Consider the following 24,504-nt stretch of genomic DNA (forward strand, 5'->3'; position numbering starts at 1 on the left):
TTACTTTAAATATATTAATACTGTTGTTAAAAATATATTAGTACTTTATTGATATTAACGTTCATACGTGGGACAAATTTTCTATTTGCAAGAAAAAAAGAAGATATTAAGACGCGGATAGAATGCTTGTAGGTATCGCGTCTAAATTGCGTATAAATTCTTTTGAACGCGTGTCGTTAATTGTAGAATATTACTTTATAATTAATATATATTACCTAGTATTCGAAAAGCCACATATTTTAAAAAATTCATGAACTTGGTCTGAGTTTGACTCTGAACTTTTCGCATACAACTACGAAGTCCGCCTCATCGACGATCTTCAACTGTGTGTGAAAGGGTAAAAAGTAAATTACGTACAGGATAGTCGGTGTGTGTGTGCGTTCCTTAGAAAAAAAAAAAAAAACAGTTTTGCGATTAAGATTACGAAGGGGCGGTTCTCTATAGGAAAAAAAGCGAGATAAAAAACTGTGGTAATCCGCAACGTCGCTCCATTGAAAAAAACCGCTTCCGAAGTTATACATTAAGATAGTGAACTATTATATATATATATATATATATATACATATATATATATATATATATATATATATATATATATATGACGAGAAAAAAGTACAGGAAGCTATCGTCCTAGATTGCGCGAGTACCGTCAATATTTATTGTGTTTCGGAAAATTCAAATGAATTCAAATTGAAGACAATTAGAAGACTTTCGATAGACAAGAGAAAACACTTGTAATAAAATCAATGAAGAAAGATATATTCGTAAAAAGAAATGTTAATTTAGTCAATTGTTGTATTTCACACAATATCACAGATTCTGACAAACCTTAACTTAATCTAATCACCAAACAGTTATCTCATAGAGTTCGCTATTCTTGATTTAAGGTAACTGTCCCGAAATATATATCATGCTAACAATAAATTGAACAACATATAATTTAAATAAAATTTTTATCTCTGATAATATTCATATAAATATTTAATTAAATTTTATTAAAATATTATTTATATAATATATATATATATATATATATATATATATATTATATATTTAATTTAAAAAATTCAGAAATAAATTTTATTAATGTACGAATATACTTAACAAGGATCTAAATCGAGAGATAAACAATCGATCAGAAACATCTGTATTAACGGCTCACGCGATACAGGACGATCAGTTTGACGTTAATTAAAGGCTGCGTCGAATAGCAGACGCAGAAAACGTTGTATGTGAGTTTTATACCGTATAAGCGAAACATACATACTGCTCGCCAGTAGACGTACATACATATGTATATATGTATTGTTATGTTATTGCCTAATAACTACGAAATAGAATGTTATGAGAATTATATATAATCCATATTCCTTTCTTCTCCTCATTACCTTACCTTATTGTCCAAATATATAAAGGGAAAAATAATATATGAAACACTCACGTTGCGAAAATTTTATAATTACTTAAAATTAATTGTAAAACCCTTTTTCATACATATATTATTTCGTTATAACAATAGAAATATTGTACATTCAAGTGTTATGGAATTAATGTTCATAGATTTATGTTCAATAATTTATTTCTCAAACGAATAACTAATAATCTCACTTGACAATTTATAATTATTGTCTTAGGCATGTGTTGGTCAGTCGGTATTTTATCGGTATTTGTGTCATTACTTGACAAAGATTATTTATGAAATAAAGATTAGGAGTTAATAATAAAGAAAATATTATCATCTTTTTTAAATTTCGAATTAAATTTTGCGTTTCAAGTAATATTATAAACGTATTAAAATATTATAGACAAATATATACTTTATATCTGCCAATATGCATGCAATATAAAAAGTTCTTTACATTTCTATTGCCTTCTAAAAATATTTTACGCCATCAGCTTAAAATGATTGATGAATAATTACAATGCTTCAACATTGCCTCGGAAACTGTAATGCTATAATGATAATCTCATATATGTAGTCGAAATTTGTATAATGTCGTCAGTTATGACATTATTAATGTAGTTAAATGCTGTTACAGTACACTGCGTTTTAATTATGGAACGTAATTTTTCAATATTATTAGCACTGGTACCGGTTTATGTCGAAACACAATCTATATTATATACGTTTCATATTTTTTATGTGAACACGTATTATATAAATTGCGTCATTATTTTATCACACAATTAAACACCATACGCTCCTGAATTGCTTACGATAAATAAGGAAATGATATCGATCACGGTTATCATACGTAGGGTGATTATCGTATCATTATTAAAGAGTTTTTCGTGTTATATTTCATTTCATACACGATTCAGCGATAATGTCAGCTTTTTAATCTATTCGCCGCGACGCAGGAATCTCTAACCATATATTGTAATAATATAAAATAACTGTAATAATTTGATAATTTTAGGTTGTATTATCTGTTATTTGTTATTTGTCGGTTTCCTTTACTTTCAAGCAAGATGAATGACGTGAAAATTTTATAAATTATAAATAAATAAACTTAATTAATTCAATTAATTATAATAAATTATAATAATTTAAAAAGATTAACAGTTAAAGATTTAATACTTAATTGATTACTTTAAATAATTAAAATTATAATAAAAGTAAATTTATGAATTATTCCTCTCGAATAAAGTATCATTTATCTCTGAATTATTTTTTTCCATCGCATGATTAACTAATGAGATTAATAGTAATCTCCGTATATAACGTCTTTTTAAAAATAATAATTGAGATAAATTAAGTTATTTAAATGGATGATTGATACGAGAAAAATTTACTTTCATATTTTTAATTAAGAAATGTGATGAAAACAAATATTACAAATTAATCTCAAAATCAAAAGATAAAATAAATTCAATTATGATTTTAAATCTTCTAATCAATTCCGAGATCAATTGTATCGCATATGCGTTGTGTGTATTTACCAAACATATTTTTAATGCAAACACACTCTACGTTATATTAAATAATAAATCTGAATACTTTTGGTAAATCGCTATACCACGAAATAATTAACGCACATTTGGTGAACCAGATGTTGTCTACAACAATTGCAACAGGAAACGCAATATCGCTCATTATTACGCCCTCAGATATCGACGAGTAAAAAGCAAGATACAATGTATTTTTATACAATCGAGAAAGAGATAAAACAGGCGAATTAACCCTTGACGTTTCGCGCTAATTGAATCGTCGCGCTATTTTCTTTCCAATTTTCGTATTCTATATCGTATTCTGTATCGTATATTTCACTATAGAATCTGCACGTTGTTGCTAACTGAATATAAATAGAAATTTTCCTTCCAAACTATCAGGTCTTGACTGAATGATTGATAGAATAGGGATGTTTGAATACCCCTACCCTAAATCACAACGGTGTCAGCAGTAACAGACGGGGGGGAGGGGGCCGCGACACCGATAACATAGTTATCTATTGTACAGACTGTGGAAATTTTTCCTGCATCATTTTTTCGTCGTCCACGAGAAGACAATGTCGCGAACAAACGTATTGAAAAAAATGTAAATATATTATAAGACATTTAAATTGCAAGCATCCCTAAAATTCTAATAATATTTTTTAATAAATAGAGAAAGCTCTTATCAATTTTAAATTGATTGTGATTAAGGAGTGCGATTAATCGACAAACAATCACCGAAGAAGACTCAGATTCGATGAGAATCATCCAGGTGAGTTTCTTCAGAAAAAAACGCGATCAAGTAAATTTGTATCATAAATAATTTGTACAATAATCACATTTATGTTCTTAGTAAAATATCTAATAGAAAACAAATATTTTCTTGTAAAAATATTTTTTCTTTTTTCTTGATGTATTTTTTCCTCCCTTTTTTTATTTTAATTTTAGATATAATATATCGTTCATACTTTGCTGTCATTTTTATTATTGCAAGCATCCCGAAAAATTCTAATAATATTTTTTAATAAATAGAGAAAGCAGTTCTTGATAACTTTAAATGTTAATAATATCAAAGTATGTTTAAAGAAAAAATATTATTTGGCTTTAATCAAGTAATCTTATAATTAATATAAATGTTTTCAAATTTCTAACTGATCAGATTTCTATTTTTATCGTAGTCTTGATGGATCAATTTCTGCACTTATAAATGTACACTGAATAAAAAGTACATTCTCTGAAACAAATTGCAAATAAAACAGTATATATATTTTTTTTCTCAATATCACTAATAATAATTAAAATATAATAATATTTAATGTAAATATTTAATAATAAAATAGTATTTAGTACAGTAATATTTAATATAGTATTTAATATAAAGAAATAAATATAGTAAATATTAGTACTTAATATAGTAAAAAATAGTAAATGTTAATAATATAGCAAAATATGTATATTATGATAAATTTCTAAATGGGAAAATATAGACTAGATTAAATCTCATTACAGTTCTGATCTGCGTATAACGTAATATATAATATATAATATAAAATATCATATTGTGCTGATATTGTAAGGATACGAAATTTTTTCGATGAATTTTTTGATTTATGAATAAATTGTTAATTGCTAATAGCTAATTTTGAGATTGCTTTACTTTAGCTCGCGTGATAAAGGCTATGAGATTATCGCGGTAACATCGAATAAAGTCTTCTATTTACTCCTCGAAAATTGTAAACAGATTGAGGCTTTATCAATTTTAATACGTCATGTTAACGCTTACACGCTACGTCGCATTGATAAGCGCCTTAGCGCTAGGACTTTTGATAAGCGACGCAAATAGCAAGGAGTTTGCGGATAGAAAATGGTGGGAAACTACATTGGTTTATCAGATTTGGCCTAGAGGATTTCAGGACAGCAACGACGATGGCGAGGGTGATCTGAAGGGTAAGTTACACAAATTGTTTTAGAGTAAGAAATTATAATCAAATTAAGTTTTCGTCGATCACGTATAAAATCCGTGAAATATTCTTATTAATATATTCACTCGTATAAATTATAAAAATATTTTCAAAATATTTTAATCCGCATATTGCTAAATTTCTTCAACACAATTAATTCGCAGGTATTATTAATCGACTCGATTATCTGCTTGATCTCGGAATTGAGACAATTTGGTTAAATCCTATTTACCCTTCGCCATTGATCGATTCAGGATATGATGTCTCCAATTATACAGATATACATCCTCTTTTCGGGAATTTAAGTATTTTCGATAATTTCATACAAGAGGCACACAATCGAGGTATAATAATGCACGATGTAATTTAAATTTTATGATATTCTTAATTTTCAATAAGAAAGATCCCGGTTTGTGAGTCTTTTTCCTAATTCACATATATTTTTGATAATTTAATTGATATTATTTTTTTCTTAAACGCTCGCTGTTCATTTTTAATGACTTTACTGTTAATTTCTTTTAGGATTAAGAGTCATTCTAGATATTATTCCGAATCATTCCAGCGATCAACACGAATGGTTCAAAATGTCGGCACAAAATATTGAACCGTACACTGACTATTATATTTGGACTGATGGAATCGATAAAAATGGCACAAATAATCCACGAAATAACTGGGTATATTTTTGCTACTTTTATTGTTTTATTAAACCTTTACACTGTATTGTTGTTTTTGACCCATCTTCTAACTGTACACGTGGGTCACCGTATTTTCGACAAGTTTATTAATATGTAAATGTGTTTTCAAAAATCTGAAAAAAGTTTATGTACTTTCTTTGATTCTTCAAAATAAAGACTAGAATAATAAATTTTAAAAATAATTTACTTAAATATATTGTTTTACGATCATTCGAGAAATTGACGCTGTTAGAAGAATCACGGACAAAATAACTCATCAATACGGAATAAGGATTATTTCAATAATCATTTTTGAGTAAATTTAGAATTCTTTATATAACAGAATCGATAATAGCAAAATTTTTAAAATCAAATTTTTTGATATATTTCTGCATGATAAACTTATTGAGACAAATTTTTTAGATTTAATTACTGGCATTTAATTTATAAGTGGCAATAATCGATATTTTTTTATTATTTTTGTATAGGTGAGCACGTATGATGATAACGAAGGATCTGCATGGACGTGGCATGAGAAAAGACAACAATGGTATTATCATAAATTTCATGAGTCTCAACCGGACCTTAATTTGAGAAACGAGAAAGTTATCAAAGAATTACTGGTAACATATATTTAATTAATATATAAGTAACAAAATATTTTTTTAATATTTTTAAATTTAAAAATTTCACCAATCTAAAATAAAAATAAAATAACTATTTAATAATACTGAAAAGAACAAAAATTAAAATATAAGATTCCAACTTTCTTACAGCAGATTATAGTTTTTTTTATAATTTAAAACTTTTAAATTCAAAAGCAATATAATATTAATTAGTACAGTAATCAAATAAATTAAGAAAGACTAAAAAAATATATAGTATAAATATATGTCTCTCTTTAAGATTAAATAATTCAAAGAAATATTTAATCAATATGTATAAATTGTATTAATATATTCAACATATTAATACATTTTAGTACGTATTAATTATTAATACGTACGTTTTCAATTTTTAGTTAAAAAATAAGTAAGTGATTCCAAAATATGATTCTTATTTTTTATCGTAAATAATTTATAAATGATTAATTTTTATGAATAGGATATATTTGACTTTTGGTTGAAAAGAGACGTCGATGGTTTCCGAATTAATGCAGTGCCATATTTCTTCGAGGATAAAGCCTTAAGAAACGAACTTAAAAGGGGCACTTATACCTTTGGTCTTTCCGAAAGTACTGCTCTTCTTTATGTATTTCGTAAATACATCGATGATTGGGTATCGACCCATAATAAAACCTCAAAGTATGATATATTAAATACTTCTAGATCAATTATTTGCAATATTATTATTAATATATCATATCGTAACATTATACTTATATGTGTGTATAATGTTTATAAAAGAATTTCAGTATATTAGTCTTTTTATTTCACTATATTAATTTTTATTATAGAATTAATACAGATTTAATGACATTATTAGGTTGTTAATCGCGGAATCATATGATATTTCTGACAATAATTTAATGGCATATTATGGAAATAGCACGCACAAAGGAATTCCACCTTTCAATTTTAAATTTATTACACACGTTCATAATAACAGTAAGGCTAATGATATTAAGCGCATCTTGGATGATTGGCTCAAACTTCTTCCAGAAAATTCCAGTACCAATTGGGTGGTAAGAATAAGCACTGAGTTAAAAGTAACTTTAGCAGAATTTAAAAGAAAATCGAAATTAATATTTTATTTATTATTTATTATTATATAATACATATATATATATATATATATATATATATATATATATATATATATTTATTCGTTCTATCTCTTTCTCTCTTTACTTATTAATAGTTAGAATTTAAAAAATATATAAACACTAATTTAAAGTAATATTTTTGATATCATTCGTGTGTAATTACTTTTTATAAATGTAGCTTTCAAATCACGATAATTCGAGAACAGCCTCAAGAATCGGATTCAATCGAGTCGACGGCCTTCACATGCTCAGTCTGCTTTTGCCTGGACAAGCATATACATATTATGGGGAAGAAATAGCCATGTTGGATACGAAGATAAGTTGGGACAAAACCATCGATCCCATGGGATGTGCCAGAGGCATAAACAAGTACAAACAATTCTCGAGAGATCCAGCGAGGACTCCCATGCAATGGAATTCCGAAATTTCAGCTGGTTTCTCAAAAAATAACATTACGTATCTCCCTATTCATCATGATTATTATATTAAGAATGTGGAGACGCAAAAAAGTAAAAATGAAAGTAATTTAAAGACGTACAAAAAATTGGCTATTTTGAGAAAGAAACCAGTTTTTAGAAACGGAAATTATGAATTAACGAGTTTGAATAATGATCATGTGTTGGTCTTAAAAAGGTAGCGGATTAAAAAAAATATATAATAGTAATATATAAATTATCTTGTTAATAATATATATAGGGGTTTGTAGAAATAATATATGTATATATATCTAAAGATATATATACATAATTTTTGGATTATATTATTTATAAAAATGAAATTAGAATGTGATATATAAAAATTATATATATAAATGTCATTAATATAATGCACTTATTATTATAACATAAATATAAATAATTTTATTATTTAGAAATAATTTTTATATAAATATATATATATTATTTATAAGATATTATTTTTTCCGAAATATCTGAAATTTGTAAATTTTTTTATATTTATTAATTATTCTTTTGATTGATTTAGGTTCTTGGAAAATTATCCAGAAGAATTATACATTATTGTAATTAATCTAGAATTGCGGACACAGAAAATTAATCTGACTTCCATATATCCTAATTTGAAGAAAACTTTAGAGATTGTTGTGGCTTCTAGCAATGCAATTCACAATACGTAAGTTTATCACGTAATAAAAAAAATATTGCCGAATAGTTTATATAAAAAAATTTTTTATAATCAATCTTTTTCATTAAAAAGAAAATTAGATAATATTTTTATAAGAGTCTTCATTAAAAGTAAATTAAAAAATTTTTAGCTAGTTTTAAATTAAATTTTCCTTTACAAAAATGTTTCATTTAATAGTTTCTGAGCTATTAATTATTTAAGCGGAAATATTAAAGTATGAATACGTTGCCAATTTTTCAATTTTTTTAAAGTCAATTTTCTCTCAAGAATAGAGTATCGTATAAAAAAATGATTTTAAAAATTATGACTAAATGGAATAAATTTTAAAAATGTCAGACAATTTTAATATTTTTGACTGTTATTTTTACGAGAAATTATCTTTTCCATTATACAGTTTTCGACTCATATCCTGTATTACACATACATATAATAATTTATTTTTCTTAGCATTTTATTCGGTTTTCGCGAATACTCGATAAATTGATATATGTTTCTAGAAATATTGTTCCACGGGATAATTTCATATTAACAGCAAATGCCGCATTTGTATTAAAAGGCCAAGAAGAAAAGAAAGAGACTTCAACTGAGCCCAGTTCAAGTGCGTATTTTTGTAATTAATTACAATCACAAATTTATCAGTCTCGTTAAAAGTAACAATAATTATAAAGTCTTATCAATATAGTCAGTATATGTATAATATGTGTCACTCATTATTATTTTAATATTATTTTAGCGCCAAGAAACGAGTCTACCACTTCTCCTATAACCGAGACGACAACCAATCCTACTAAAAAAACAACGGAAGCAGGAAAAAAATCTGATGATAATGCAGCATCAAATTTAACACCTGCATTTCAAATAATGATAAGCGCCATTATAATTACAATCGTACGAACTTTATAAATAATGTAGAAAAAAAAAAGAATTTGTATATATATATATATATATATAAATAGAATTCTAAATATCCACATGTACTTATATAAGGGGCTTATCAAGTTCTTGATAATCAGATATACAATGTTTTAGTTTTAATATTCCAGATCACTTTCGTTAGATATTAATTAATTTAGAATAAACTTTTTTTAAGAAGGTATTGAAAAAATATTCATCTCTTAATACAAATTATTTTTTATTAATTCTGAAGAATTCAAGAAATCTTCTTTATGATTAATTTTTAAATTTAAAAAATTCTCTGTACATATCTGCTTATTTACTTAAAATTTAATGAAGAGTATAAGGTTTCATCACATATCTTATTGCATTTATAAAATAGTTCTTCAAAAGCGTTGCATTTTGAATTATTTATAATTTAAAACCTATTGGACTCTCAATATATTTTCGTTTAAAAGAAATTAATTATGTACGCAGAAGAATATTAATATAAATCGTGATAAGTTAAGTAAAATCGATAGAAGCTATCTATTTAATAAATGTAATATTAATTCGAAAATTTTAATAAATTAAAGCACGCGTATAATTTAATTAAAATTTGTGTTATAATTAGCAGCTTTAGTAGCTAATTTTAACAAATAATCTTTATAGTAGCTTAAGAATGAAGAGCGATTTGAATTGAAAACGATTAAGAAGATTATCTAATGTCAATAATAGCACAAAGAAGAACTACTTTAAATGATGACTCAGAATAAGCTAAAAAAGCATAACCAGATGTTCGCAGAGGTCATTCGGGATCATCAGGTGCACACATCAAACACGAGTCTATAAGACTAATGATAATTATGCAGTATATATGTGCTTGGTGATCTATTCTTTGCGAGGATGTCGATCAATCGACATCTATATTGTATTTATTTATAAATTAAATCTGATAAAAATCTTAAATTGCAGTTACAGTGTGAGGTGTGTCAGTGATAGCTCACAATCATTAACGCAAGAAAATGTGAAAAATATTATATTTTAAATTTTTGGTGAATTTTACAGAGTCCGCTGGCAGACAATTTTTCTTGATAGATCCGAAAAGAATGTTATCGCAAAACAATTAAGCTCGACCTCGAGAATTGACTGCTCCAATTATATTCTTATCAGTATACATATACATATATATATATATATATATATATATATATATATATTCGTTTAATTAATAGGAATAAACAACGGATGATTCGCGGAACGCCGACTACAATAATATAATGTATAGTTAATTAATAATGACTTCTTTCTCTGCACTCTTATATTTATCTTTCACATATATTGCTATCTTTACCCATACTCTCATTTATCCAAACAATTCTTTTTCACACAATTCAATATAAATCTTTTGTAAGAACAATTTTTATATCGACAGGCTCATAAATATCGAAACACAAGCAAAATAAAGAGAGTCAGTTAAAAGTATTTGAAAATTTCTCTGCGCAAAGTTTATACTGTTATTGTGTATATCAAGGAAAGCAAAATGGAGCTGCAGGAAAAATCCGCCTTTGCTCAGAAAAACCTGGTTTACGATACCATCCCTCTTATTATTATCGATAAGATGGAGAAGAAACATTTCAAAGGTTCGTAAAGTTTCATTATATCTAATTAAATTTCTCTTTCTCTCCTGTAGAAATAATAAAGCGAGTAATTTTTAGCCTTTATAGCTTCCTAATTTGAGAAAATAATAACTAAGAGATATCAGAGAAAGTATCGTATGTCTTTTATTCGCAAATTGTTTTATAAGTAATAGCAAAACGGCATGAAATATTTTATAAATATTTGACGATAAAAGATATATAAAAATAAAAATATGTATATATGAAATAAAAATAAAATGGATTTCAAAATAATATTGAGTACATCAAAATACACGAACTATTATGTCGTTTTTTATTTTTCAGATGATAGAGAAATTCTAAAATATTATTACATTTCTAGTCCATTTTGTATGAAATTTCGTTTATTATTATTTTGGACATTGTGGTTTCTATTAATTTTGGCGATAATGCTCTGTATTCTCACATATTTTTGCTTCACACCTCGAATGTGTCATAGTTCAAATAGAAAACACATAAACGAATGAGTAAGTATTACAAAATTAAAATTCATCAAATACAAAGAATGTTCAAAAATTCATGGTATAAATTTTATGTGTATGTTAGACCTTTTCTTCGTTTATTTTAATAAATATTATACGCGTGTAAAGTTTGTGAAAAATAAATTTTTGAACATGTTTTTAATATCTTTCCTCTTTTTATAAAAAAACATAGTTTTATAAAATCCTCCTAGAATCTGTTATTAATTTTCATTAAAGTACAGTTATTAGTTTTCATCAAAAAATCATTTTGTGGAATTCAATGAATTTAGTCAATATTCAAATAAATAATTTTCTCGAATTCAATGAAATTGATACTGATTTAGGAATTAATATTGCTTCAATATATCTCTCTTCCAAAATATTTGATTATTTTTAAATAAAATAATGATACGTTATTATATTTGTAATATATTAATGTATGTTTTAAACGTGTATGTTTCAGTGAATATACATTATTTCCAAAAATGCATCATAATAAATGTAGTGTATTATAATAATTTGAATATTATTATATATAATTACGTATACGTTTGTACTATGTAAATATAAGAATTAATTGTTGTATATATTTTTTGTCGCAGAAGTTTATAATTTTATTTTCTAATATTAATTATATTTACAATATTTTCACAATTTTGTGTAATTATACTTCTAGAGCCAAGTTTTTTCTATATGCTATATACATTTATTATTAACGTTTATACAATTTCAAAAGCTACGTAGTAATTTAAATAAATTAAAAATTTTTATTTATACAAAAATAATTTTTATTGCAAAAATTTGCTATAGAGATTATATGTAATTATATTGTAAAATACAATGACAAAAATTAAATAAAACAATAAAAAATAAATTGTATTAGCGGTGATAATAAAATAAATAAATCATACTTTTATCTTTAAAGAAAAAATAAAAATATTAAATATAAACATTAATTTTAAATATAAACTTTGCCTTTTCTTTTATAAATAACAAAGATTTAATTTAACTTCAAATTTGATTTTTAGTTAATAATGAATTTGATCTAATAATAATAATAATCAAACTTAATATAACATTATTTTAAGTTACTTTTATTTATAGAATTATAATATTGTATTGTAAAATATAATTACATATGAAAATTGATGCATCTCTCTTTCAAAAATTCTATCTTTATTTGATTTAATTTTAAAATTTATCAATTTTGCTTTAATTTTAATTTTTACTTATAAAACTTTTTTACGTTATAGAATTATAATATTGTATAATAAAATATAATTACATATGAAAAAATTGTTGCATCTCTCTTTCAAAAATTCTATCTTTATTCGACTTAATTCTAAAATTTATCAATTTTGCTTCAACTTTACTTTTAATTTTTACTTATAAAATTTTTTTACACTCACATAAATAATTACGTACATCTCGCATATGACATTTTTATTTTTGCTCGTTTATTATAACTAACTCACTATTCTGTCCAATAAACTATATAATTTCGAGAAATCAAATAAATATGGAAAGCTTGTCATTTAAACTTCTTGTTTAGTAATCGACTGCGACCGTTTCAGAGTTGGTTGCGATTCGCGATTTAACTTTCCTTGAACTAGCGTTGTCGAGCTCAACATAACAGAAATCTGTTCTGGTAAAGGACAGGCGATCAACAAAAGCTCCTCCGCGTTATAATACTTATTCAATATTTGATGTAACTGTGTAAACGCGGCGCAAATGTTATTTTTTACCGGTTTAAATAAAATAAATTCAGTTTCCTTATTAGCCAAATACAACTGCATCGATTGTTGTATCTCGGGACATTTAAACTTGATTATCCTCAAAACATCAACCACCATGGCTGCCACTTCCTTCGCACTTCCTAGTGCATTTTCCTGGCTGGAGTTCACATCATGCAATTTGTCCTTTTCCAATAACTTGATAATCGGATTGATCAATAAGTAAGTTGCGTGTTGTATCAATCGCTGACACGTAAATTTCAACTTTGCATCTACATGTTTTCTCGAATCAATGAGTTGTTCTTTCATCTGCGGTGCACCTTCCAAGAGAAACTGTAGCAATGCATTGTTCGATAAGGTGAAGAGCCTGGAACTTTTCTCGAGCAGCCCAAATGCAGCGGTCTTCACTTTAGAGAAGTCCAAACTATATTCCTTGATGGTGAAGTCAACTTGAAACGGTGCGATCTGCTCTCTAAGAATCAGCAAGTGTTTTATTTGAAATAATTCCGCGTCCAGAGTGCTCGCTCTCTTCTCAATTTCCTGCCTGGCGTTCTCGATGCTTTGGACACAGAGGGAAATGGCCTCCTGGCTCAACGACTGAAACACAGATCTATCCACACAGCGATAAAGCCTTGAGAGGCATACCAGGGTTCTGCGAACTGTGGGATACCACATGGCGTGTAAATCTGCTGGAGAGCTTCCCATGTGTGTCTTCTGATAAATAGAATCGATGACTATATGATTGCGAGAGACCGGTTCTAGGACAGAACTTTCAGCAGACGACACCGAGATCTTTTTCATGCGAGTCTGGCGAGTCTCTTCTCTAATCGACTCCGCTATGTCCTCCATCATCTTCAATTTTTCTGGATACGCTAAGTCTCCTGATGAAGGATTATAGTTCAACACGTCGGATTGCAGATATAAATGCGCGCGAAATACCAATCTCTCTTGTACATCGTGTAACAGCTGCAAGCATATGTTTCCAAAGCCTTCCAATGGTTCGAAATTGTTCTGTACATATTCGTCCAGCATTTCTATTCGTAAAATGCAGCAGATTTCCGCCAACGTCTCGAGATGATTGATGTGTATTATGAAAGGTCGTAATGCATCGTACAACGAAGTGCACAAGCTTTCCAAATATGCAGTCAACCCACTCGATTGTTTCGAAAAGAACTCATAAAAAAGTTTGTGCTCATCTATCGACGCATGCAAAAGCAGCGCACAAGAGTGCCGTACTAAACTACAATGGTCACCATTATATTTTTCCCTGACAGAATTCAAAGACTTTTGTATGCTTGCACCTAAAACTAAGCCTCGCTGACTCCAATAATACTGATGACATTCTAGCAACAGACTGTCATACTCCTGTCTCTTGTATGATTTGCTCTCAATCTGCTCGATAACTGGTTTAGTCTTGGATAAAATTGTCTGAAATCTGCCATAGAATAAAGCAAGTGCTGTATCTGCATTTTCTGGAGAGCCTTCGCTGTCCTTCAAATTTAAAATGCTCTCTGTAGTTTTGGAGAATAGATTAAAAATATAATTCTGTATCAATGTAATCGCCTTTGACTGGCAATGCCTGTAACGTACCAAATAAACTCCACTTTCATTGTACGATGAGTTACTCTGCATGAAATCTATATTTGTATCAATTTTGTCTAATATTGCAAAAAACATTTCGCTATTGATCGACAATGTTGGTGCATCCAGTTTCTCTGTAATCATATTGATCTCCTTGAAATATTTTACATATTCTGTAATGCTGTCGATTGTTGCGTTCAACTGCTTCTGATCAGAAATAAGCTGCTCGCTGGCATCGTACAGAGAAGTGGTTTTAGCAGATACTTCATTATACTGTTTATAAAGAATAGCAAAATCATCCAACGCTTTCTCTATCTGGGAACAAACTTCGTGGCATTCAGATCTCCTTGACTTCAGCTCGTCAAGGTATAAATTGTACTTCATATCATACATGGACATGTATTTTCTCTCTAAAGACAAGTAGTGTTGAAGTAAATCCTGATACCTTTCTATAGGAAGAATATTTCCCTGGGGATCCTGCTCTTGCAATTTCTCTTCATCCCTATGGATTACATTGGTTTGCAAATTCGATGATGGGAAGTACGACGATATAGCAATTTCTAGATTCGATAAACAGTCCTTTTGACACTCTGTCAGTGGGGCCAAAGGATTGTCACTCTGATCCCATTGAATGAGGTTATGTGGAATCGCTCTTGCTTTAGACATGCTTTTTACATTCGTGTTAAAAGATATTCAATTATCAACATAATCATGTATTTATAGAATTTATCCTGATCAAGACCACAGTCCAAAATTGAATTTCTGTGCATGTGTTTAACAAATCGTACATAGAAAACTGAGTGGTAATTTTTGCAATAAACCGTCCACGTATGACACATTACCGACATTACCGACTAACCAACTTACCGACTATGAAGAGAGAAAATTTCCCGCTAAATCTCTACCTAACTCTACCTACACATCGATGGCGCGCATGCTGTTTATTTGAAAATAGTGTACATATAAATAATGTACGAAAAATTCTACGAGAATATGAAATGTTGAGCGATACTTTTTCTATCGGTCAAATCAACCTACAATTTAAATAAAAAATAATTTAACACTCACCGACCCACGATGTGCAACAGAGGAGTCGCAGTAGCACCCTAAGTTGACAGACCTATAAATAATATGTCAAAATTATATTAATAACTCCAATATATCAAAATTAAAGCAATGTATTCAAGATAATCAATATATCACAGGAAGAAAATTATTGCATGTGTGTGTCTTCATTAGATATTATATTATAAACTAATACAATAATTAATAATTCATTAAAATTTTTTATTAATTATTGCTTTAGTTAATATATAAATAATTATGCATCATTTAATTAATATAAGTAATATAAATATTTATTAATTTGTACAAATAAATGCTTTTGTTTATACTTGCAATAATATAAATAATATATATAATACGCGCGAAAATATTCTATAGATGTATTATGTTGAGATAAAATTCATAAAAAGTAATTTTAATAATCTTATAGAACGTGTAAAAGATTTCTCTAATTAAGCAATAAATAAAAAATTACCTCACGCGGTTGCTCCGCCGGGACCCGATGCCTTTTCTCCTCCTCTCTTTACGCATTGCTTTTTCATGGCACTCACACGAAAACATACGCAATTAATTATGCAATCGCAGCACTACTATCGATAATTATAATAGCATTGCATCGAACAGGAACTTTATATATGTATATTGCGATCACTCACGACGTTTCACTCACCGGACAAATCGACAACGTAACCTCGATACTTGACTTTACGATCGGGTTAATAGCTCAAAGTAATTATTCGCACGGATTGACACGCGATAATTATAAACAGTGTAATTGCGAAATAATCGCGTTTGCTGACACAATCACGCGTTTTAAGATATAATAAAACGAAGAACACGGAACGACTAACGTCCTTGCCTGCTCGCCTCTGACTTTTGGCGCGCGAATGACAGATAACAAGATGGAGGGGGTAAGGCCAGATGCCAGCTTCAGGAGACGCAACACGCCATACGTCAAATTATAGTAGAGGAGAATATGCAAACAAACGCGAACTGCAAACTTTAAAAAAAAAATTTTTTTAATTATTAATTAATTAAATTATAAAGATATAAAATTAATATCATTATTATTATTGTACTGATATGGATCATTTTTGTCTGTGATTTTTCTAACAAAGTCAATTTCTCGAAAACAAACAATCATAAAATAATATATTTAAGTAAATTATTTTTCAAATTTATTATTTTAGTCTTTATTTAGAATGTTCAAAGAAGGTATATACATTTTTTCAGATTTTTAAAAATACTTTTACATATTAATAAACTTATCGAAAATACGCTGACCTATCTGTACAATTATAGAAGGTGCCAAAAATAACAATACAGAGTAAGGGTTAAATTATTTAATTGTTTGTTAAAATATTTTATTTTTATCTTTAGATTTAATCCTATATCTTCCTTTTGGAAGGAAAATAAAATAAAAATATTCAATAATTGGCCTCTGAAAACATCTGACAAATGTATTATGTGTAATGCTAAAAGCATGATTGCAGAATTGAATTTTATCGGAGATAATAATATCTACATAAATATCATTGTTAATATACAATATCTAACTTTTTAATAATTATTCTTGCAGAATTAATAATAGATTATAACATATAATATATGATTTTATAACATAATTATCTGTTATTGTATGATTATATATGTTATTGTATGATATGTTATTAAATTAGTGGGTTTCTCTTTTTTTCTTAAATCTTTAAGAACATATCCACTTATATATCATCCACAGTATACCAATAGCAATAATAGTTTTAAATGTTGCGACGAATCGATCCACTCTGAAATAGATATTTATTACATTAAGTAAATTAATACACATACACACCATCTTACAAATAAACAATTAACATCTAATATCTGATATATCAACAATAACAATATTTCATTTATATTTAATATTTACCTTTTGCAATGTGTTTTGGCTGCATCTAATCGATTCAGATCTTCGTGGAAAAGATATTTTTTGCTACCTATTATGTTATTCCTTTAAGCGATAAAATAAATATTTAATAGCTTAAAATTTTTTAAAAAACAATGTAAACGTTAGAGGAAAGATATCAAAACCGATTCATATTGTAAATCAATATACTACTATCTTCAAGCAATTAGAAACTTTCATTATCGTGTAGTTGAAAAAAATTTGATATATTTAATTAACTTATTATGAATTCGTTATTTATTTACACTATATGTTAAATTGACTTATACAAAGATAATTGAAAATTCAAAAATTTCTTTTTTATATTTTAAAAATTTATTATATATTTTAATTAGCAACAAATACTTTTGGTAATATCCTGTCTGCTTGTGTATAAAATTTTAAAAAGTTACAAAATTTAATTTATTCTTATTTTCATCTTTCTTGCTTCTCCATAATTAGAAGAATTACAGATTAAAATGTTCATTCAATAATACGTGACAGTACTTTATTATTTATTTATTATCATATTTTTCTATTGTTATCAGTAGATATCATTTTAAAAATTATTTTTGTCAAATTTCAATTTTTATCCATTAAAAAAAAAGAAATTTGTTTTAAAATTTAAGACAATATTTTTAAAATTAGGATTCCAAATTTAATACAGAGCAATATACAGTAAATATTTATGAATATGAGTTTTAATGTAATTTTTAATTAGAAATGAAAGTCTAAAAACAATATACTGAATCGATTTTAATACTTCTTTTCTCTGTTTAAAGTCAAATAAGAGATAATATTCATATTTACCTAAAAGAATTTTTTATATCGATATCAGAAAAATCATCCGGAAACATTTCTCGGTTACCAGATGGTACTAACGATATTAAACCTCGACTATTTGCATTATCAAATTTCCATTCGTTAAATAAAAAATGTTTTAAAGCACGATTAGCCACAAATATCTTCCTCTGCAATCCCAATACCCTATTGCACATTATATGTTTATTTAAGACAACTTCCTTTTTGAATGGCATAAATATATATATATATATATATATATAGAATACAATTGTATATTTTAAAGCATCAATGTATAATATATATATATATATATATATATATATTATACATTGATGCTTTAAAATATACAATTGTATTCTGTGTTAGTTATTGGATGTAACAATCCTAATATTAAAATTTTATATAAATTTTTAATAAAAAAACATAAGCGAAAGAATTTAAAAAACCCGTCAAAAACATAAGTGAAAGAATTTTATAGTGTATAATTTTTATTCTCAATTAACATGTTTTTATATCATTATTTTCATTATTTTTAATACTTTTATGGAGAAAGATTATGTAATAATGTATATACATATTGAAGAGAAACAATTTTCTTGATACAACTATTTTTTGGAGAAATAAAATGAACAGTAAAAAATCTTGTATAATAATATTTTATAAATAATACACTAAAAAGTAATGCTTTTTGGTTTTTAGAGAGATAAAATGAACATTAAAGAATCTCTCTCTCTCTCTCTCTCTCTCTCTCTCGCATAATTTTGTATAATAATATTTTATAAATAACTTATATATTCTAAAGCATTTGACTTGTTCAGTACTTACATAGCTTTATGTCCTGAAAGTTTTAAAACTGAATCTATGATTATAGCTGGTAAAATATGCCACAACAATATCAATATATAATATATAATTGAGTTCTCGACAAATAACGTACTACGGGTCCAGAAAACTCCTTCAAAAGGTATTTCTCGCGTGATTTTAAATCCCATGTTGCAAAATTCTCGAAGTAACAGATTTTTTTTATCTGGAGAAATACAGTTTACGACAAAAAATGTGGACTCTGGTGTCAAACTAATAATAAATAATATTGTAAATTAATATATTGTATATAAAATTTTATAAAAATTGCATTAAGTTTCAAAAATATCTTACAGTTAGACTATAATATGAAATTACGAGAGTATTATTACAATATTATTACAGAATACAAAAATTTTATTTTAACATATATTAATGATTTAAGCATTAAAAATGTAGAAAAAATGTTGTTTAATTATTTTACACACCTCTATTTAATCTTATTCAAAAGAAAATTATGTATAAATTTGATTTAAATTAATATGATTTTTTAATTCGCTAAACTCTAATGCAAAAGACGAAGCAATTGAATAACGCGTATAATACGTGTAAGATAAATTAATACGTATAACGTAAATTAGTATCAAATTAAAATAATTTCCATTTGTAACTTAATATAACTAGAGATTAATATATAAATTAATGATCATACGTTGTCAATCCAAGTTTCCAAGTTGCGAGAATTATAATATTGATGACAGTGTCTACTGGTATGTTATTTTGTGAAATATTATTACTGGCATATAAAACTTGTAATAATCCTTTTGCACCAGCAATTAATAGTCCTATTGGACCATTAAAATTATCTATCCATCCTGGGATTGGATCTCTCAGCGAATGTATCACTATCAAACAGAATACATTACATCAAAAATGGAAAAAATTGAAAAATTGCAAACCTAAAAAATTACTTTTAATTTTTGCTTAATTTAGTAAATATATTGTTATCGCTAAAATAATCAAATAAATTGTTTCAAGTAACAATACCTTCAAATAATATAATTATATAGCTACTATATACGTGCGCGCGAATGCAGAGTAAAACCGCTAACGTAAATCTCTATTTATAAGATTAAAAATTTAAATACATATATTTTTTCCCACGTTATTAATATTTATATATTATATTTATACATTTTGTATTTTACTATAATTTATCAATACAAATATATTATATTTTCTATAAAAAATAGAAAGAAAAGCAAACTTCTAGCTTGTTCAAACAGCATTTGATCGAAAGAGAAAGAAAGGAAAACTTATATTTTGTAATGTACTTTAGAATACAGAGTTTAAAAATTTGAGTCAAAGTCCGTCAAAATGGTGTATATATATGAATGTATACGTGAATGTATGGGCGTTCTCGCTACACTTGGATACGCTGTACAGAGAAAATTTTATATTAAAAATTACTATGGTATGTAGTAACTGTGGACCATTAGAATCATTCCAAGTTAAAATGCTATGTAAAACTGTAAAAATTGACGTAATTGTAATTTTTACAGTTTTACTTAGTATTTTAACTTGAAATGTTCCTAATAGTCCACAGTTACTACACACCATAGTAATTTTTAATATAAAATTTTCTCCGTGTATTTTGAACAGAATTAATAACGTGAAGCAATGAGAGAGAAAAGATATCTACGAATCCCTCTGTATTCCAGTGTCACAAATTTTGTTTCTCCTTTCCTTTAATATTCAGGAAAAAAACCTACGTACCTATAGATGGTCTTACAATCGTACAAGGCAAAAATGAAGAGTATTCCTGTATTATACTCTCCGCCAAGTTTTTCGAGAATATATATGTATTGGGAATATTATTCAAACATCTGTACATAATTTCAAATAAATAACCCAAAAATTAAAACTTAATAAAGTAGTTGTATAATATTATAATATAAATAGGAAAAAGTTATTTCTTTTTCTAATTAGCACTATTTAAAATTTACATACGTATGATATATTGGATTTATGTTTATCGTACTTACTTAGTTGTAAAAATATTCAAAATATGTTCATCCAGTGACTCGGCTACTTTGATCATTTTCCGCCAATCGGCTATAGGTGGATACGTCTTTTCCTCTATAATCGGATTCTCCAAATGTGAATATGCAGTGCTAACGTATACTAAAGCCTTTAACAGGTAAAAGCAATTAATATTAAGATTGAATCTTGTTCAAAATGCTAATTAAAAAGTTTATATTAAAAGACTGAAGCATGTTCACAATTAATAAAGAAATTAATATAGCTTTCTTATAAAAAAAAAAAACATTTTTTTTAATCCATTGAATGTATATAAGTTTAAAAGATATATTTAATGAAAAATGTTTCTAAAAATAAATGTATATAATGTAATGATGTTAATATATCGCATAAAACCCTATGTAAAATAATTTACATAATAAAATACAAGAGAGTTTTTTACATGAATATACGAATGCAGAATTTCTCTCAATCTATGTTTACTTACTATTAGATTCTTCATACTTTTGGCTAAGATACATATATCCCTCGTTGATCTGGTATTAGTAAGAATAACGTGCTTTAAGCTATCGTTAAATTTCACGCTTGCCGCGTTATGAATTATTATAGTCACTCTTTCAATCAGCATTTGTCTATCAATATTTGACAAACCTAAATTTTCTTGACTGGTATCGCCAGAAACTAGAATTAATTTCTTGAAATTTGAAGGTTTTTCTTCTCGTAATTTATCGTATATCTAAAATAAAAGAATTTTAGATATACAGTTATGTTTGCCATAATGATTAAATAATGGTAATATTTTTTTACGCAAAAATTGTAAAATTTTTAATGACTTTTCACAATTTATTATTTAAAATAAAAATACATTTCAATGCTTTATTTTAATATTTCTCGATGTGTTTTATACTTCTATTTCTTTTTCCAATTTAAAAATTATTAATTTATTCAGAAATTCTTTTTATTAATATGTTATAATAATTTTTAAGGAAATATTGTGTGTATGTGTGTGTTGTAAAAAATATTCATATCTATATCTAACTTACCGGTAAGTTTAACATTTTTTCGAGTCTTTCGTTAAGGCTCAGTCCTTTCTTCGGACGCATTAATATAAATATTTCTCGAACATCCGGACAAAATCTCAATATCTTCTCGATGTATACTTTCCCCAGAAATCCTGTTGCGCCTGTCAAAAATATACTTTGTCCAGCGTAAAACGCCGGAACCGACATGGCTGGATCAATTGAATTTTTATCTATCATTATTAAAACAAAGCAAATAGAAGTCAAGAAAAAAATTAAAAAATAGTAAAGAATACGTAGAAATCTACTTAAAACGTTATTGTCTCCTTTGAATCAATATCGTCAATAAATGGTAGTCAGACTTCGATTATATGTTTATAAATGATAGAGCCAAATGCTTAAAATTTTAAGATTAATATATCGGAAATGAGGTCAAGCCTGCATAAATAAACTTATACAATGAAGACAGTTATATTTACCCATTAAAAATTCAGCTAATAATTTCACACTACGTAAAATCGTAATATGTAATTTATTCTTTATTTAATATGTCATTGGAATAAATTTTAGGAAATAATTTATGATATAGATACATATAATTTCTACTTATAATAAATAGAAATTAAATAATAAAAATTTTAAATATAATTTATTGTGCGGTTTGATATTTAAGCGACCAAACTGGCAGAATTAAGCTTTATTCATTTATCAAATGTTAGACCAAGCTTCTCATGATGACAAACCTTTCGAATCATTTCATCACTGGCGATATCAATTATTACTAATTAAATAATTTATTGTATTTAAATAGTTTTAGTTTAAACAAATAAATATCTGAATTTGAATCAAACTGTATTGATAAAAGCACTTATATACTACATATGCAATTGAAAATGTAAATAACGGAAATGATAAAGAAAATGGTAAATAGCTTAAGCTGTTTTATGCAAGCTCATTACAATGTTAAAAGTCATATTTGAGTGCTATACATATAATATTGTAATGTTATAAAATTACTCGTTCACGAAGAATATATTCAGTGTCATATAAAATTTTATATTAGTTTATATATACATATAAAATAATAAATGCGTGAGTATGTTAAAATAATGAAAGTGAGATTTCTTAGTATGTCATTTGCCATTGCTAATTATAAAAATTTTGAATCTCGGTAAAAGTTGAAATATCTTACACATGGCTCTCAATCGGTTAAATAAATATTATGTAAAAATGCGTAATTTAAACTATGTAGGTATATATGTATTATGTTTATATTTTTAAAATTGTTGAATGTTTGGTTACATAAATAAACATATACATATATTTTTTAATAGAATATATATATATATTTGTATTTCCATGAAGAAGAAATATTTTAGGTGAGATAAGAAATCTATAGACAAATATGTTTTTGTTGAATGATATTATTTTATATGTTCTATAAAATGTTTATTAAATTATTGTGTCATATTCCCTATAAAATGTGCGGCGTCCTTTCTTTTTGTGTGTGTGTGTGTTTGTGCTCCAATAATAGCATAAAATCATAAAGAAGCAAATTAAATTAATTGAATATTATAATAAATTTTTGTGAGTCTTGATACAATTAGAAATTAAAGACATATACACTATCTTATGTAATACTGACATTTTATTTATAAAATTGCATTTATTTATATTACTTTCATTACAATCAATGCATATCAAGAAATTGAAAACTCATATAAAAATTTAATATTTGTATAAATATTATTGTTAATACAATACGTTTAAAAAATTATTTGTGTACAAAATAATAATAATTATAACATGTAATATATGATTTTATGAATAACATATGTAAAACTTAATTATTGATATAAATGATACGCAAAATACACAATTATTGATATAAATGATATACAGATATAAAAATATTATATTTTTGTCAATGTTTAATAAGAAATAGAAAATTAATAAACTATGTACTCAATAAAACAGTAAATTAATTTAAATTTTTAATTAAAATTTCGTACATAATACTCAGTGTTATTCAAAATGTAAC

The 24,504-nt window shown here is 26.3% G+C and overlaps 4 protein-coding genes across 5 annotated transcripts; 2 read left to right on the top strand and 2 right to left on the bottom strand.

Moving 5' to 3' along the window:
• The first annotated feature begins 3,445 nt into the window (after positions 1-3,445).
• LOC140673952 (alpha-glucosidase) lies at positions 3,446-9,483 on the top strand. Of its 2 annotated transcripts, none has more exons than XM_072907214.1 (12): positions 3,446-3,538; positions 3,608-3,706; positions 4,597-4,881; positions 5,060-5,239; positions 5,418-5,572; positions 6,061-6,195; positions 6,677-6,876; positions 7,058-7,256; positions 7,516-7,970; positions 8,322-8,468; positions 8,978-9,078; positions 9,214-9,483. In XM_072907214.1, exons 3-12 carry the CDS (start codon positions 4,704-4,706, stop codon positions 9,381-9,383), a joined length of 1,920 nt encoding a protein of 639 aa, XP_072763315.1. In that variant the 5' UTR covers positions 3,446-3,538; positions 3,608-3,706; positions 4,597-4,703; the 3' UTR covers positions 9,384-9,483. The 2 variants fall into 2 exon arrangements, with proteins under 2 accessions (XP_072763315.1, XP_072763316.1); XM_072907215.1 differs by having other exon boundaries at positions 4,676-4,881.
• A 361-nt stretch (positions 9,484-9,844) lies between these two features.
• On the top strand, positions 9,845-11,695 carry LOC140673953 (uncharacterized). Its single transcript, XM_072907216.1, has 2 exons — positions 9,845-10,996; positions 11,318-11,695. The coding sequence occupies exons 1-2, from the start codon at positions 10,897-10,899 to the stop codon at positions 11,497-11,499; spliced, it is 282 nt and encodes a 93-aa protein (XP_072763317.1). The 5' UTR covers positions 9,845-10,896; the 3' UTR covers positions 11,500-11,695.
• Positions 11,696-12,709: 1,014 nt separating this feature from the next.
• Positions 12,710-15,673, bottom strand: Cog3 (conserved oligomeric Golgi complex subunit 3). Its single transcript, XM_072907224.1, has one exon. It carries the CDS (start codon positions 15,471-15,473, stop codon positions 13,029-13,031), a length of 2,445 nt encoding a protein of 814 aa, XP_072763325.1. The 5' UTR covers positions 15,474-15,673; the 3' UTR covers positions 12,710-13,028.
• A 1,617-nt stretch (positions 15,674-17,290) lies between these two features.
• LOC140673820 (fatty acyl-CoA reductase 1-like) lies at positions 17,291-22,819 on the bottom strand. Its single transcript, XM_072907012.1, has 9 exons — positions 22,488-22,819; positions 21,932-22,180; positions 21,450-21,595; positions 21,181-21,290; positions 20,117-20,309; positions 19,429-19,677; positions 18,610-18,786; positions 17,785-17,865; positions 17,291-17,659 (listed from the first exon to the last, which is right to left on the bottom strand). Exons 1-9 carry the CDS (start codon positions 22,701-22,703, stop codon positions 17,578-17,580), a joined length of 1,503 nt encoding a protein of 500 aa, XP_072763113.1. The 5' UTR covers positions 22,704-22,819; the 3' UTR covers positions 17,291-17,577.
• Positions 22,820-24,504: the final 1,685 nt, after the last annotated feature.

This window comes from Anoplolepis gracilipes, chromosome 15 (genome assembly GCF_047496725.1).
Source record: "Anoplolepis gracilipes chromosome 15, ASM4749672v1, whole genome shotgun sequence".
NCBI lineage: Eukaryota > Metazoa > Arthropoda > Insecta > Hymenoptera > Formicidae > Anoplolepis > Anoplolepis gracilipes.